Source organism: Erpetoichthys calabaricus, chromosome 6, assembly GCF_900747795.2.
Source record: "Erpetoichthys calabaricus chromosome 6, fErpCal1.3, whole genome shotgun sequence".
Taxonomy (NCBI): Eukaryota; Metazoa; Chordata; class Cladistia; order Polypteriformes; family Polypteridae; genus Erpetoichthys; species Erpetoichthys calabaricus.
Genome location: NC_041399.2, coordinates 7,324,777 through 7,341,642, shown reverse-complemented (window position 1 = coordinate 7,341,642; position 16,866 = coordinate 7,324,777). Strand labels below are relative to the sequence as shown.

The following is a 16,866-nucleotide window of genomic DNA, read 5'->3' as shown; positions in this document are numbered from 1 at the left end:
CTTATGCCTCAGCTCCACACCTCATTTCTGGTCTCTTCCATTGTCTTGAAAACCAGACCTTTAACCTTCACTTTAATTCTTCAATACCTTCTTCCAGTTGTTCCTTCCACACTGCACTCTGTGGGTTATCTCTGCATCTAGCTTTTTATCTTAGGCTACACTTATCCTAGATATTTAAATTTATCTACCGTTTTCAATGGCTCTCCCTGAAGGCTAACTTCTGAATTCTGATCATCGTTAAACCTCAGATATTCTGTCTTCTTCTTTCTTTATTTTCCAAAGCGCTTTTCCATTCTTCCAACTTCCTCTCCACTTTCTCCTTTCTGATGCTACACAACACAATGCCATCTTCACAAAGCCTGCACCAGGGGGATTGGTCTTGTATCCCCCGAGTTAACACATCCATATCCAGATCAAATAGTTAAGGACTTAAAGAAGACCCCTGGTGCAGACCTCCTCTAACTGAGATCTCGCCTGTTACCCCAACACCGCTTTTAACCCGAGTCCTCACTCGCGTATACATATCCTGGACAATCCTCACACACTTCTCTGGCCCTCCTTTCTTCTCCAAATCACTAAACACCATATGTAATCCTTTCTCTTTCTCTCGAAGCTTCTCTATGAGTTTCTCACTGCAAAGACTGCATCACTTGTTTCTCTTCCTGGCATAAAACCAAACTGCTCCTCCCCTATGGTGGTCTCTTTCCTAAGCCTGTTCTCTATAACCCTTTCCCAAATTTTCATTGTGTATGACATCAGCTTTATCCCTCTGTAGTTTCCATAACCCCGACTCTCGTTCTTCTCCTTATACAGTAAATGGGTACAATCCCACTGTTCCTCCGCTCCTCTGGTATTCTCTCCTGTTCATAGATCTTCTGCATTAGATCTCGCGACTCCCTCTTCTGCTAAACTCTTCCACACTTCTGCTTGTATTTCATTCCAATCCTGTTGCCTTTCCATTTTTAATTCTTTACACTACCTCCTTTTACTTCTTCCCTCCTTATTATTGGCACCTGCCCTTCATTTGGATCTCCGTTACCCAAATACTACCCTTGGATTTTCTTCATTCAACAGCTTTTCAAAGTACCCCCTGATGTTATCATGCTCACTCACGAGCACACACCCTGCTCGTCTTTCATCTACTTTATCTGACTAAAATTCTTTTCAGCTTTGTTCCTAGCCTTCGTTCTTCTAAAAAAAATACTTCTCTTTCCCTTTTTCGCCCCAATTTTTCATACACCTTCACCAAAGTTTGTCCTTGCCTCTTGTCACTACATTATTTGCCGATCATGGGAAAGGTGCTATATAAATAAAACGTTCTATTATTATTATTATTTGTCTGCTTCTACATTTCTCTATCTTCCTCCCTCCCTAATGTCTTCGTTGCCTTTTTCATAGACTTTATCACATCCTGTACCACTTTGTCCCCAGGTGGGTTCCTTCCTGCCGTCCTAGCCAACATCATTTCACCTGATCTTAATACCACTTTACTATTCTTCATGCTCCATTCCTCCAAACTCTCAAATGACTGCACTTCGGTTCAAACCTGTTGTTAAGCTCTCCTTCGTTTAATGTCCACCACATTATCCTTGGTTCTGTTTGCTTTGGTTTTTATTCTCCTGTTGATTTTGATCTCCCAGTCCATCGCCACCACTTTATTTTGCTGAACAGGCCATATTGTACCTCACCTTAAGAAGTCTCAATGTTGGCCTTAAATATTTACTGCTGAGATAAACATGTTATTGGATTTTTTAGGTATAGAAGACAAAACTTTCAAAGTTAAGGTGGGTGTAGTCACGAACCATGGTGTCAGAGAAGAGTGACATTTTAATTGTTGGTTAGCACATGCAAGTAAGAATTCCACTGTACTCTGTCCACTGGGACCCTGTATAAAACTATACATTTCTTTCCCTGTGACCAAGATTGACACCCACAGTGACAAAAAAAAATTAATTTTGTTGGGAGATCAGTCCACGGTGATACAAGTTCCACAAGTGATGCCATCCTTTGGCTGTTGTCCGTCTATGTCACTGTCGGGTACCGGTGCTCTAGGGGCGCCGCGAAAACTTTTGTAAAATATTTAAAATTGCTAGTGTTTTTGAACTTTTGGTTGATTAAAAAGATAATGTTTAAAAAAATATATTTTATGTTGGAAAAACAGATAACGGTTAATCAGATTGTTGAATAAACGAATGTATTTATTTTGAATGCAAGTTGAAATTTTCGCTGTTCACAATTCATCATAATATCAACACCAGCGGTGTCAAAAATACATCTCGTGAGACTTAAAAAGTCTCGTTGTTAGATGATCTCACTCACTGTACGGATAGAAGAAGGCGGAGGAAATACAGAACGAGAAAATACGAACGCTACATTTCGGCTCTTGCCGACGAGAGAGTAACGCTGTAGCTGTAGCTCTCACCACTTAATCGTCTGAGTATTACTATGGAAAAATTAACCTTATTTTCGCTCTGACACCGCTGATCAACACAGTAAACTTTGTAAACTCAGTGACCTTTTCCAGTTCTTTGTGGTGAAAAACATTTTGTTGTGACGCAAGCATTTGATACTTCCTTGTAACTTAATTCTCAACGATTATCACTCGCTTTTTATTTACGGTAATTTTAATTAAACTTTATCTAGAAAAATTCATACATAGTTTATTCTAAAAACTCCCAAAAAACTTAGATGGAGAGATTTCTAATTAGAAAAGATAAGAAAGATAAACCGAACGAGAACAGGCAAGATAAGAAAACTGTAACATCAACAGGAAAAAAGCGGAAATACAATGAAGATTATCTTAAATATGGATTCATTCCATCTGATAATGATCCGTCACTGCTGTTTTGCTTGACTTGCCGAAGAACTCTCAGCAACGAAGAGACTTCAAATGATCGACAAGGAAATGCGCGTCTGTCTTTCGAAAATTGATCCTCGCATCAATCTCATATGTGCTGAAAAACAATCTCAACGTTCACATTAATTAAATTTAAGATTTATCCTTTAATTACTTTATTAATAAAATGTCTTTCAAAATTGTAAAATTAACTGTTTTTATTGGCGATTGTCAATAGATTGTGTCGTCACGACTTTATTTATGGGCAGTCCCTCAGGTGCGCCGCGAAAGAAAATTTTTGGACTTAGTGCGCCGAAACTCGAAAAAGGTTGCCTTTCACAGGTCTATGTGGTAGCTACACTGGAATGGGCCTGGACACTCTAGGTGGAGTGTGGGGTGCACTAGGCATCGTCTTCAGACTTCTGATCTAGACTTGGGTAAAAGAGGAAACATCACTAGCAACAGCGCCCCTTCTCATCTCAATAGTTCTATCTCCAGATCGAAGAAGAACACAATGACCAAGAAACACATGTCAGTCACTCAGTCATTGTCCAACCCGCTATATCCTAACAGAGGGTAACAGGGATCTGCTGGAGCCAATTCCAGAATGCATAGGGCGCAAGGCAGGAACATACCCCGGGCAGGGCGCCAGCCCACCGCAGGGCACACACTAGGGACAATTTAGGATCGCCAATGCATCTAACCTGCATGTCTTTGGATCGTGGGAGGAAACCGGAGCACCTGGAGGAAATCTACACAGACACGGGGACTCCACACAGGGAGAACCTGGGAAGCAAACCCAGGTCTCCTTACTGCGAGGCAGCAGCACTACCCACTGCGCCACCGTGCCACCCAGACATACATGTCACATCTGAAAAAGATTTGTTCATTCTGGTAATGTTAACATTTAACATCTCAGTATTCCATATTATAGATTGAGGCGTTTAGTTTAAATAAATTGTTCTAACAAATAAATTGTACCTATAAAGTGTTACAGTCCTGATCGAGGCGCATGTTGCCATTTTGAATCGACATCATAATCTGAAGTCCGACATACTCCGACTTGAGAGTCAAAGGTCAAAGATTGCAAGTTCCGAATTTTAGTCAAATGCTGCATACAGTTACCACTCACACAGCCCATGTTGAAGCATGACTCTTCAAAACAAGAAATCCATTGCTGAAATTTGTGTTTGTGACCTTGGAAAAATCTTATGGCAGGATGCCAAGTTAGGAGTTATTGTACTGTATAAGGAAGTCGAGAGTAGCAGAAAAGTATGTGAGGGTGGTGCAGCATATGTGTAAGGACAGTGTGACTGCAGCGACGTGTGCGGTAGAAGTGACAGCCTGGTTCAAGGTGAGAGTGGCATTACACTAAGGATCGGCTCTGAGGCCTTTTCTGTTTGCAGTAGTGATGGACAGGTTAAAAGATGAGGTCATACAGGAGTCTCCGAGGACTATGATGTTCACGACTGACATTGTGATCTGCAGTGGGAGTAGACAGCAGATAAAGATGAATCTGGAGAGGTGAAGGTATGCACTGGACAGAAGGGGAATGAGAGTCAGTAGGAGTGAGATGAAGCATATGTGTGAGAATAAAGGAAGGTGGTGGTAGGGTGCGACTGCATGGAGCAGAGGTGGTCAAGGGAGATGAATTTAAATACTTGGGTTCAACAGTCCAAAGCAATGGAGAGTGCGACAGAGAGGTGAAGAAGAGAGTGCAGGCACGGTGGACCTGGTGGAGAAGAGTTGCAGGAGTGATTTGTAATAGAAGAATACCTGCAAGAGCGAAAGGGAAGGTCTATAAAACGGTAGTCAGACCAGCCATGTTGTATGGTTTTGAGACGGCGGCACTGACAAAAAGACAGAAGACAGAGCTGGAAATGGCGGAGATGATATGATTTTAACTCGGATTAATGAGGGTAGACAGGATTAGAAATGAGTATATTAGAGGGACAACACAGGTACGACAGTTTGGTGAACAAATGAGAGAGTCATGATTGAGATGGTTTGGGCACATGCAGAGGAGAGATGAGGGGAACATCAGGAAAATAATTTTGACGATGGAACTGCCAGGCAGGAGAAAAAGAGGAAGGCCAAATAAAAGGTTTATGGATGTGGTGGGAGAAGATAGGAAGGCAGTCGGTGTGGTAGAAAATGATGTAAAAGAGGAGAATAGATGGAGACAGATGATCCACTATGGCGATTCCTAAATGGGAGCAGCCAAAAGAAGAAGAAGAAGAAAATCATAAAGGGAACATTTAATGTTTATTTTGTTTATCTGTGCATCACTTAAAGCAAAGCGGAAATGAGGCCTCCAAGCCCAGTAAGTTAACATTGCACTTTTACATATGTATATTTAATTGTTCTTCCAATTTTTTAATGTGTAAGAATAACCCATTTATTTATTCATTTATTTATATTTTGTCTAACAGCATTGCTGTACGAGAATTTTTATGCTTAGATGACCCCCCAGGACCATTTGACAGCTTGGAAGAAAGCCGGGTGAGTCGAATTATTTATTTTCTAAAAACATCAGAAGATATCTCTCTTACATTTTGGAAATTATGTAATAAAGTGGGCAGCTGAACCATTAATAATAATAATAATAATAATAATAATAATAATAATAATGCTGCAAACCGTATGTTGTTTTACACATTATTTATTCTTAAGATTAACTCAAAAATAATTTTTCATTTTTTACTTAATTTATAAAGCACATGATGTTCTACACCACATTTCTTTCAGATTTTGTTTTCGATTTTAAATTAATATTTATCAAAGGGTGGCACATCAAGGGTCAAGTGTCTTGCCTTTGTATTCTGCTCCTGATGCTGATTGAAGTGAGTCCTTTAACACTAGAATTACCAAAGCCTATGAAAAAACTCATAAATCCGGCCCACCTTAAATCCCTTCGCACTTCTCAGTCAGTGTCTTTTGTCTTGTAAATGTGCCGATCAAGACAAGCAGCAAGTAGCCTACTATTCCGTTCCTCCACCGCTGTAGAACGGCCACAAAGTTCTCCCTGTTCCAGCCTTTATTATCTAGAAGTGAAGTGCTGACGTTTTAGAATGGAAATAATAGATCGTTATTTGGAATAAATGCATTTCATGTGTGTTCCGTTTCTACAATAATCTGTGTAAACACATCGTTAAAACAGAAACGTTTTTCATATTTTAGTAATAAATGACAAAATGTAGACATGAACTATATAATATGTAAAGCCTGAAGTGCAAAGATCAAATAAACACTTTCACAAAAGGTTCAAGGGAGATGCAACAGCTTCTGTGGCGCATCGGTAAGAATTGCTGACTTATAATCAAGAGTCCCCCGGTTCGACCCTGACTGCCTCATATATTTAACATTTTGAGTAGTGAACTGCTCTTATTGTTAATATTATACAATAAAAACATACATCAGGTTTGTGTCTGTAACAGCCACTGTAAATGTATAGTACACACTTTTATAGCGGTGGGTGGGATGGAATAGTAGGCTGCTTGCTGCTTGTCTTGATCGGCACATTTACAAGACAAAAGACGCTGACGGAGAGGTGCGAAGGGATTTAAGGTGGGCCAGATTTATGAGTTTTTTTTTTGTAGGCTTTGGTAATTCTAGTGTTAAAATAAATTGTTCTAATAAACAAATTTAACCTAGAAAGCGTCACTGTATTTCTTGATCACAGTGTACATCAGGATTTTGGGTTGACATCACAACCTAAAACTCGGACTTGAGAGAGCAGGCCTGAATTTGTACATGATGATATACAGCACATTTCTTTCCAAATTTTTTTTGCTATGTTCATTAATGTTTACCAATTAATTATTTAACAAAGAGTGAAAAATCGAGGATCAGCTGTCTTGCCCTTGTAATCTTCTCCTGGTGGTTGTCTGTGTGGAATTTGCATGTTCTCTCTGTGGTCAGGGTACCTCACCTGAGTTGTCCGATTTTCCTGCTGGATTTTACTACACAACCAGTGTTGCTCTCATTTTGGATAGCTTCCGTGTCCAGTAAATGAGAGAGCTTGTGAGGTGTGCCCTGGTGGTGTAGTGGTTAGAAGTGTAGCCTTGGTGGATCCAACAACCAGCTGGTTTGAATGCCGTGCCAGCAGGCATATCACATGCACTTCAGAAGAGGTCATCCACCTGCATCTCGGCATATTTGGTCCCGGTCAGTAGCAGTACTTGGATGGGAACTTGTAATAAGCAGGAGTTTAATACGTCGCTGTGCTCTGTGCAAATATGTCTTATAAATCTGCTTTTTTTTCTGCTCACATGCACAGCTGACACAGAGCCAGATTTAGCACAGGGGTTCAACACGTAGAACTTCTAGTCAAGCAGTATAACATAAGACAGATTGAAACAACTGGAAGACGTGCAGACCGAGAACTGCTGTATACTATTTTTTTGTCTGTCAAAGTCAGCATGAAACTGTATCCTCGTTGCCTTGTTTGGAATTGCATGTTCGCCTAAGTGGGGGCCCTGTACGTGGAGAAAACAGTATAAAGCTTTGGAAAACGGCCAAGTCATGGATGGATGGGAGATACAGCCACCTGTTCCTGAAAATCCTTCCACTGCACCGACGATGTCAACAGACTCTACACATCAGGCCACCACTCCCGGACTGGGTTCTGTCATTGGCTTCTTTCGTCTGTTATGTAGTGTAAGCCGACATTGAACAAAGCTAAGTTATTTCTCCTATGTGATTTCTTGCCGCCGTGTCACTAAGGGAGGGGTATCACCTTTTTATATTATATCGATATACTTTTCGGTTATGTAACACGCCACAATTCCAAAAGAACTCATTCCCAAGGAGCTAATGCTTGCTGGACACAGAGACCATCTAAGAAAAGCGTAGGACGCTTACCCTCTGGTCTGAATGTGGATCCCAGTGCAATCACGAGGACACTGTGCTGTAAATATGGTGCCGTTTTTCAGATGAGATATAAAACTGAGGTCCTGACTCTTTGTGGTCATAAAAGATCCCTGGACACCCTTCATAAAGAGTACGATGTATCACGATGTCCTGCCTAAATTGCCCACCACAGCCTAGTCTCTCTGGCTCCCCTAGTAATCCCCTGTCTCTAATTAGCTAATTATCTATCATCCCTTTGCCACCCTACAGCTAACATGGTGAGCATACTGGCACAAAGTGGCTGCCGTCACATCGTCCAGGTGGATGCTGCACATTAGTGATAGTTGAAGTGGCTCCCCACTCACTGAAGTGCTATATACTGTAAATGTAAGGAATTACCCAGGCACTTCACCAGTCTCTGCCTTATGGGAGAGTGGCAAAGAAAGAAAACACACTTGACATCTCAGCAGAAGACACGTGGAGAATGTGAAGTCAATGGGAAGAAGGATCTGTGATCTCACTGAGCCATTTTGCCAATCGAACTAAACGCCATGTTTGGCATATTGCATATTATCAAAAACACACCATCCCCACCATGAAGCATGCAGGAGGTAACGTCAAGCTGTGGGAATGCTTCTCAGCAGCAGGCTCTGGAAGGCTTGTGAAAGTAAAAAATGAATTGAGTTCTATCTGCTCTCTGCCCGTTGAGGGCACGTTAATATGTTGTGTGTCCTGCAGCATGTACAGTTCAGGTTTTCCGGCCAACAGTATAGACAGCTTCACCTGCCAAAAGTGTTTAGTTAATTTTGAGTTGGTTGGGAAAATACGCAAATTGGAGGACCGCATTAGGAACCTGATAACAATTAGGCAAACCGATAATTAGATCGACTTGGTTTGTTTAGACAATTCGGCTACTTCTGATTCGGCTTCAATCTCTGCAGGTCCCACTGTAGTCAGTGCGCGGCCGAAGTCAGCAGCTCCAATTCAGCCACAGGGCGACTGGGTAACAGTAAGACGGGGGTCTAAGAAGCCAAAATTTAGTCCCTTGGCACCCAGGTCACCAATTCTGACCTAGAACAGATTCTCAGCACTCCGCAGCGCACCTGTGGAAACTGAGAATAAGAAAGTGCTCATAATTGGCGATTCCATAGTGCGGAATGTTAGAATTCCAAACTATGTTAAACCTGCAGTTAATGTTAAATGACTCGCAGGGGCCAAAATTTCTGACATAGAGGCTGCATTGGACCGTGTCGCCGACGATGAAGTATCTACCTTATTGCTGCATGTCAGCACTAATGATATTTATTTACAGCAATTTGAGGTATCAAAGAGGAACTTCATCTCTCTATGCACCAAAGATAAAAGAAAATGTTGGAATTTAGTTGTATCTGGCCCCATACCAAGATTATATAGAGGGGGTGTGATTTATAGCAGATTGCATTCCCTTCACTGCTGGCTAGAAACCTGGTGTACAAATAAAAGCATAGCGTTTATGAACAATTGGGATGATTTTTGGGAAAGGCCTGGATTTTTCAGAAGAGATGGTCTTCATCCTAACTGGAGGGGACCTTATGTATTATCCCAAAATATGGCACAAAACTGCCTGGCTGACTGATTACAGCACCATCCAGGCCACAGTCATGTGATCTTAAATCACAGGCTGTTGTTTATCCCACCTGTTACTATCCTGAAGCTGTTACCCATAATCCCTGTTGTGGGGCATCCAGTAAATTTAGTCTTGATGCAAACCTTAAATTACTTGATAACCAAAAAATAAGGTGTATAATTAGACCAAGGGATAAAACCAGACCCTCCACCAGGGGCATCTGTAATAGAAATTTACTTCAAATTAAAACAAAAAATATATCACCAGTTTAGAAAGAAGCATGCAGTTTTAAATGCTGCTTATTGAACATTCGCTCTCTTGTCAGTAAAGCTGTTTTGGTAAATGATATTATATTAAGTACAGTGTCTTCTCACTGAAACCTGGCTTAGTAAATGTGACACTGTTCTCCTAGCTGAGGCGTCACCAGATGGCTACTCATTCCTTCATAAGTCTACAGATTCTGGACAAGGAGGAGGCCTTGGAATAATTCATTGTAACAAAGTGCAAATCACGTCTAAAAATGTAGGCAACTTTACATCCTTTGAGGCACTCATTTTAAATATTAAAACAGATTTCAACACAATTATAGTGCTAGTCTACAGACCACCAGGACCGTATTCATTGTTCACGACTGAATTTAGCAACCTTTTATCTGACTTGGCTATAAATTATGATCATGTAGTACTGATGGAGGATTTTAATGTACACATTGATGTGGAAACTGACACTTTTAGCAAAAAGGTCCAACTCATAATCATAACCGCACATTATATTTAATTATAACTTACAAAGTTGAAATTCAAAATTTAAATATTGCTCCATTAAGTGAAGTTATTTCCAATCACTACTTAATTACATTTGATTTAGCCCTGCCCTTGCTAACGCACTCACAGATTAAAACAAAGACAAGTGCAACATCTAGATTGTAATTCAGCTTCAAAATTTATAGATACTTTGAGTAAGTCGTGTGTAATTGTGGAAAACCATTTAGATCAGTTAACATCAAATGTAAACGTGGAAAACAATTTAGATCAGTTTATATCATTATAATATGACCTTGAGAGATGCTCTGGACACAGTGGCTCCCCTTAAAACAAAAGTGATCAAAGCACATAGAAACTCTCCCTGGTTTAATGAAAACACTCGAGCTCTTAAATTAGAGTGTCGATAACTGGAGCACAGATGGAGAACAACAAAGCTACATGTCTTTCAAATTGCATGGACAGAGAGTGTTAAAAAATATAAAAAAGCCCTCTTTAAAGCTCGCTCAGAATACTATTCTACAATAATAGACAGCAATAATAAAAATCCTCGGGTACTGTTTAGAACAGTTGCTAAATTAACAAATGGGAATTCAGATTTACAGTGCAAAATACCAACAGATATTAGCAGTACAGACTTTATGAACTCCTTCAATAAGAAAATAAAAAATATAAGATCCCAGATCTCTGCATCACACTACAAATCGCATACTAGCTTAGCAGATCCTGCCTCACATTGCATTCAGCACTTTAGTAATTTTAATCATGTAACTGAGCAGGACATCTTAACTTTAATTTATAAAATGAAAACCACTATTTGTTCCCTAGATCCAGTGCCAACAAAACCAGTAAAAAGTGCAATGGATGTTCTTGCAGCGCCTATTCTAAACATTATCAGTAGTTCATTATTGCATGGCATAGTACCTGATGCACTAAAAGTGTCAGTCATTAAACCATTACTTAAAAAGTCAGACCTAAACCCACACATACTAAATAATTGTAGGCCTATTTCAAATTTACCCTTTCTCTCTAAAATACTAGAAAAAGTAGTCACAAATCAGCTTCAGACACACCTTACGCATTACAATTTATTTGAGAAATCCCAGTCTGGTTTTCGCACTGGTCATAGTACAGAAACGGCACTAACACGGGTTGTAAACGACATTCTGATTTCCTCTGTTGAAGGAAACTCCACTGTAATTATGTTGTTGGACTTAAGCACAGCATTTGACACCATCGACCATTCTATTTTACTGCACAGGCTAAAAAATGATGTTGGGCTTACAGGCACCATGCTCACTTGGTTTAGTTCTTATTTATCAAATCGATTCCAATATGTACAGAAATGTGCTGACAAGACTCCTTCATTACACACAGAAGTTCAATATGGTGTCCTGCAGAGCTCAGTACTGGGACCTTTACTGTTTTCACATTACATGCTTCCACTGGGATATGTCATTAGGAAACATAATGTTAATTTTCACTCGTATGCAGATGACACCCAGTTATACCTTTCATTTAGATCAAATGAAGTTTCTCCAATGTTGTCTTTAATTAGTTGTGCTAGTGAATTAAAGGAGTGGATGAATGAGAACTACTTGTCTTTAAATACAGATAAAACAGAGATGTTAATTGTTGGAGGGAATGATGCTGATCACAACAATATTCTGTCATCATTTAACTCGGTTGGATTCACCATTAATTTTATTGAATCAGTCCGCAATCTCGGAGTTATATTTGACTCTAGCATGTCATTTAAAGTGCATATTACAAAGTTGTCCAAATCATGTTTCTTCCATCTTAAAAATGTTGGGAAATGAAGGCGCTTTCTAAATAAACAGGATTCTGAGAAATTAATTTCTGCATTCATTTCTAGTAGGATTGACTACTGCAATGCGGTGTTCACTGGATGTTCAAACTGTTCTTTATACAGCCTCCAGTTAATCCAACATGCTGCTGCGAGAATTATTACAAGAACAAGAAAATATACGAACACATAACTCCAGTTCTTAAATCCTTACACTGGCTCCCGGTTAAGTTTAGGGCAGATTTCAAAATCCTTCTTTTAACATATAAAGCCGTAAATGGCTGAGGTCCGGCTCACTTGTCTGAACTTACCATGACTTACAAAGCAGAGCGCACATTAAGATCTCAAGATGCTGGTCTGCTTATGATTCCAAAGATTAATAAAATAACAGTGGGAGGTCGAGCTTTAAGTTACAGGGCCCCTAAACTGTGGAGTGGTCTGCCTGCTACTATAAGAGATGCCACTTCGGTCTTAGCTTTTAAATCCCGGCTGAAGACTCACTACTTCCGTTTAGCACACCCTGACTAGAGCTGTTGATTAACTGTACAGACTGCATCTCTGTTGTTAGTCATTAGCACTAAAACATAACTAACATGATAGTTATAATTTGTTACTGACCCTCACCTATTCTGTTTCTCTTCTCGGTACTCAAATGTGGCACTTGGTGCCACGGCCCACCTGCCAAGTTGTTTTGCCTGCCTAAGATAAAGTCATCTCTGATGGATAATCACAGGAATTGTTGGGTAGAGGGGTCCTTTCATCGGATTGGCTGGTCCAGCGCTGTTTCAGCTGTGGAATGGCCAAATGGGGGAGGCAGCTTGATGGTTGAGGTCTCCAGGACTCTAAACAAATCCAAATCCTATTACGTGATATCATCTACTGTTAAATTCTGCTTTGTACTTGTAAAATTTTTATTTTTATACTGTATTGAGGATTTGTTCTGTGTATAGTATTGATCCTTCTTTTTGACACCCACTGCACACCCAACCTACCTGGAAAGGGGTCTCTCTTTGAACTGCCTTTCCCAAGGTTTCTTCCATTTTTCCCCTACAAGGTTTTTTTTTTTGGGAGTTTTTCCTTGTCTTCTTAGAGAATCAAGGCTGGGGGCTGTCAAGAGGCAGGGCCTGTTAAAGCCCATTGCGGCACTTCTTGTGTGATTTTGGGCTATATAAAAATAAATTGTATTGTATTGTATTGTAATGCAGCAAAGCGTGGGAAAATTCTGGAAGAAAACAGTCAACAAGAAACCTGCACCTTGGGAGAAGATTTGTTCTCCAGTAAGACGATGAGCCCAAGTGTAAAGCCAATGCTAAACAGCGATGCCTTCGAGAGAGCAATGTTCGTGTCTTGGAGTGGCCAGATGTCAGTCCAATTGAGAATTTGCGGCTGGACTTGAACAAGGCGGTTCACTCACGATCCCCATGACACCTGACAGAGCCTCGGTAGTCCTGCAAAGAAGAATGAGGGGAAAATGGCGGAGCTGATCAAGGGAGAGACCGGTGTACACAGACTCAAGGCTGTCATGGCTGACATCTCCTATTGGAGTGGAGGTGAAGCTAAAGAGAAAGAGCAGTGCTGACTTCAACCACCACTAATGGGCAGCATCTCCCTGGATGATGTGATGGCAGCCATTCTTGTGGCCAAATGCCCACCACACATTAGCTCTTAGTGGTGAGAGACAATTAGCCAGTTAGAGATGGTGGATGATTAGGGGGCCAGAATGAACAGGCCGTGTTGGGCAATTTAGCCAGGACATCTGGATAACACCTTACTCTTTACTAAGGATGCCCAGGGACATTTTATGACCTCGGTTTTACATCTCATCCGAGGGACGGTGCCATTTTTACAGCACAGTGTCCCCCATCACTGCATTGGGGTATTGAGATCCATACACAGACAACAGGATAAGCGCCCTCTGCTGGTCTCACCAACACCTCTTCCATCAGCAACAACCCAAGCTTTTCCTAGATGGTCTCCTATCCAGGTTTCTGGAGGGGCCTGAACAGGCTTAGCTTCAGGTGGATAACCTCCTCTGAAGTGCAGGTGGTACGGCTGCTGGCTTTTGTTAGGGTGCCACTCCTGGTGTAGCCACTCCTGGATCCTTCCACCTCCGCCTCTGGGTCTATAAAGGAGATATCACTCCCTATGTGGCCTTCCATTATCATGTTCTTCTGTTGTCAAGGTGTCCTGGCCAGGTAAGACAGCGGCATTCATAGCGGCTGAGATGCCGGTTTTTCCATCACAATTTAAAGAAATACTATATTTTAAAGTCTCTTAACATTTTTGTTAGTGATCCTTTATTTTCCTTCTATTTTTTTTCCAATACTGCAGCACTCCATACATTTACATGAATTTTTGAACAACTCTTTAATTTTTTTTGTTGTTGTTGTTTATGTCTGCAGGCCTTTTGTGAGACTCTCGAAGAGACAAACTACAGACTCCAGAAAGAGCTCATCGAGAAGCAGAAAGAAATCGAATCCCTCAAGAAAATCCTGGAAGAAAAACAGCTGTACATTGACGTTTTGGAGAACAGAATCAAGTAGAGTCCTCTTCATACTTACAATTTTAAGCTGTGGGCAAAATACTGAACATCTAAATGGCCGTCTTCATTTGTGTTTCACGTGTGCCTTATGATAAAGGAGGATTTTTGTTTGTATTGCTGTTTCTTTCATCATGTCGGCCGTTAACGTTTATATAAATAGTAAATAATATGGCAAATTTTCGGTCATAGACGGCTACCTGGTATTTTTTATTTTATATACGTGAGGATAAGTCGATGTCTTTCAACACTTTTGTGAATTTTGTTTGGGTTGGCTACACAGCTTTCCTTGCGTATTTGTGGACAGTCGGAGTCGAGGTGTCGGAGACAATTTTGGGTACCTGGGGTCGGAGTCGGCAAAAATGTGCCGACTTCCGACTCCTAATAAATTTAAATTGTAATGAAAAAAATACAGCAAATTCAAATGTCCCGTTTCACAAACAATAGTCATAATTAAGTTCTTGTCTGATGTAAGAATAAAGCCCAGTGCATAGTTGTGTTACTACTAGCATGACGTTCAGCTGAGCTATTAAACGACCAGACATTCACATATTGTAATCTGGATTATGGTACATTACAAAAAGTGTTTTCTAGGGCTGCACGATTAATCTTTTTTTTCTCATGATAACGATATTTATGACCCACGATCAGTTAATAAATATCGTCGCGATTTTACAGTATAAAGACCAAACTGTTTTTTATGGGCTGAGTTTACGGATTGGACTGCGTCACTATGACGTTACTGCGTCTAGATTGCAAGCGCTTTCTGAAGCAGTAGAAGTCAATAGCAGCAATAACAGTCAGTCAGAATAAACATATGATGGCGGAGCAACGTGAGGAAGGTGCAGAAGTGCTATCGTTAGTTCCTAAAAAGGGGTCATACTCAGTTGTCTGGAACTATTTCGATTTCAAGGAATGTGATGTTGATCAGGTACGAGTCTTGTGCAAACTTTGCTCCTGTTCCGTCCAAACGTCCCAAGGTAACACAACAAACCTCATCAACCACCTTAAAAGCCACCACAAAGTACACTATCAAGAATTTCAATGACTGAAGGCACAAACAGCAAAACAAAAAATTACCAGCCATCCACAACACAGACAACAATATCAGGGACATTGTTCAACGCAATACCATATCTGCCTAGCTCGCAAAGACACCGGGAAATAACAGAGGCGATCACGTACCATATAGTCAAGGATATGTGTCCAATAACCACCGTGAGCAGTGAGGGGATTAACAAAATGATCGCAACACTTGATAAAAGATATAGCATTCCCTCACGCAACCATTTTTCCAATGTTGCGCTGCCCTCGCTGTATGCGAAATGCCGAAAAGAAATAGAAAGAGAAATTCTCAGGCTCAGCCTTGAATATTTTGCTGCCACGACCGACTTATGGTCAAGCAGAACTGCGGAACCGTATTTGAGCTTGACAGTTCATTTTATTGACAGCGAGTTTGAGATGAAAAGCAAGCTTTTGCAAACTTCGTTTTTCCCACAAGACCATACAGCGGAGTTTATTGCAGTGGGCCTCAAAGAAGCGATGTCCGCTTGGGGCTTGGTGGAAGAAAGACTTGTGTGCATCACAACGGACAACGCAGCTAATATGATTAGGGCAGCATCTGTGAATAACTGGCCGAGGCTACACTGCTTTGGTCACAGACTTCATTTACCAAAGGAATAATCGTCATTATTAATCGTGATAAAAATTTTGAGCAAAATAATCGTGATAATCATTTTTTCTGTTATCGTGCAGCCCTAGTGTTTTCATTTTATTTCAGATATAATGTGTTGAACAAGTTCATTTGAGTGTAAACAAGTGTAATGATGTAGGTGGAGGTGTGTGCTGTGGCCTTGTCTTTTGTTTTAACTGGCCAATACGGTAGAGAGTCTGCTTCCTAGCCAGTGGTTAAATGACGTGTACGTTTCTTTCTTTCAATCAACATGGAACATACTTTAGCATATTAAATACAGATGAGTCAGGGAGTCGGAGTCAAAAGTGCCGGAAACTAAGGATTCAGAGTCGAAGGATTTATCTAGGATAAATCTAGGATTTGTTCTAACAGGTGGCGCAGTGGTAGTGCTGCTGCTTTGCAGTAAGGAGACTGTGGAAGATTGTGGGTTCGCTTCCCGGTTCCTCCCTGTGTGGGTAGCACTTTGAATACTGAGAAAGCGCTGTATAAATGTAATGAATTATTATTTATTATTACTGACTCCACAGCCCTGCTTGTGGACACATGGTATGTCCATGCTTGTGTTGGATCGTTCCTAATGAGTTTAGCATCCATACCAGCTTTCGGAACTAAAACGGTTCTGAAACAAATAACCGCTAACTCCAATGTCCCCATGCTTACTCTTCCTGGTACGCCGCCCGATTGTGACAAAACTATACACTGTGTCCCTGTTTATAGCCATGAAGTCCTGATTGCAGGAACAGAGGTGTCCCCCACGTCAATAAGAGCAATAA

At 40.7% G+C, this 16,866-nt stretch overlaps 1 protein-coding gene across 2 annotated transcripts in view; it reads left to right on the top strand.

The window, feature by feature from the left end:
- snx16 (sorting nexin 16) overlaps window positions 1-16,866 on the top strand; it is an 82,490-nt gene that overhangs the window by 56,194 nt on the left and 9,430 nt on the right. For both annotated transcript variants that reach the window (XM_028803381.2, XM_028803380.2), the window contains exons 5-6: window positions 5,269-5,338; window positions 14,264-14,400. In XM_028803381.2, the coding sequence (XP_028659214.1) occupies window positions 5,269-5,338; window positions 14,264-14,400 (207 nt within the window). The remainder of the gene's footprint in view (window positions 1-5,268; window positions 5,339-14,263; window positions 14,401-16,866) is intronic.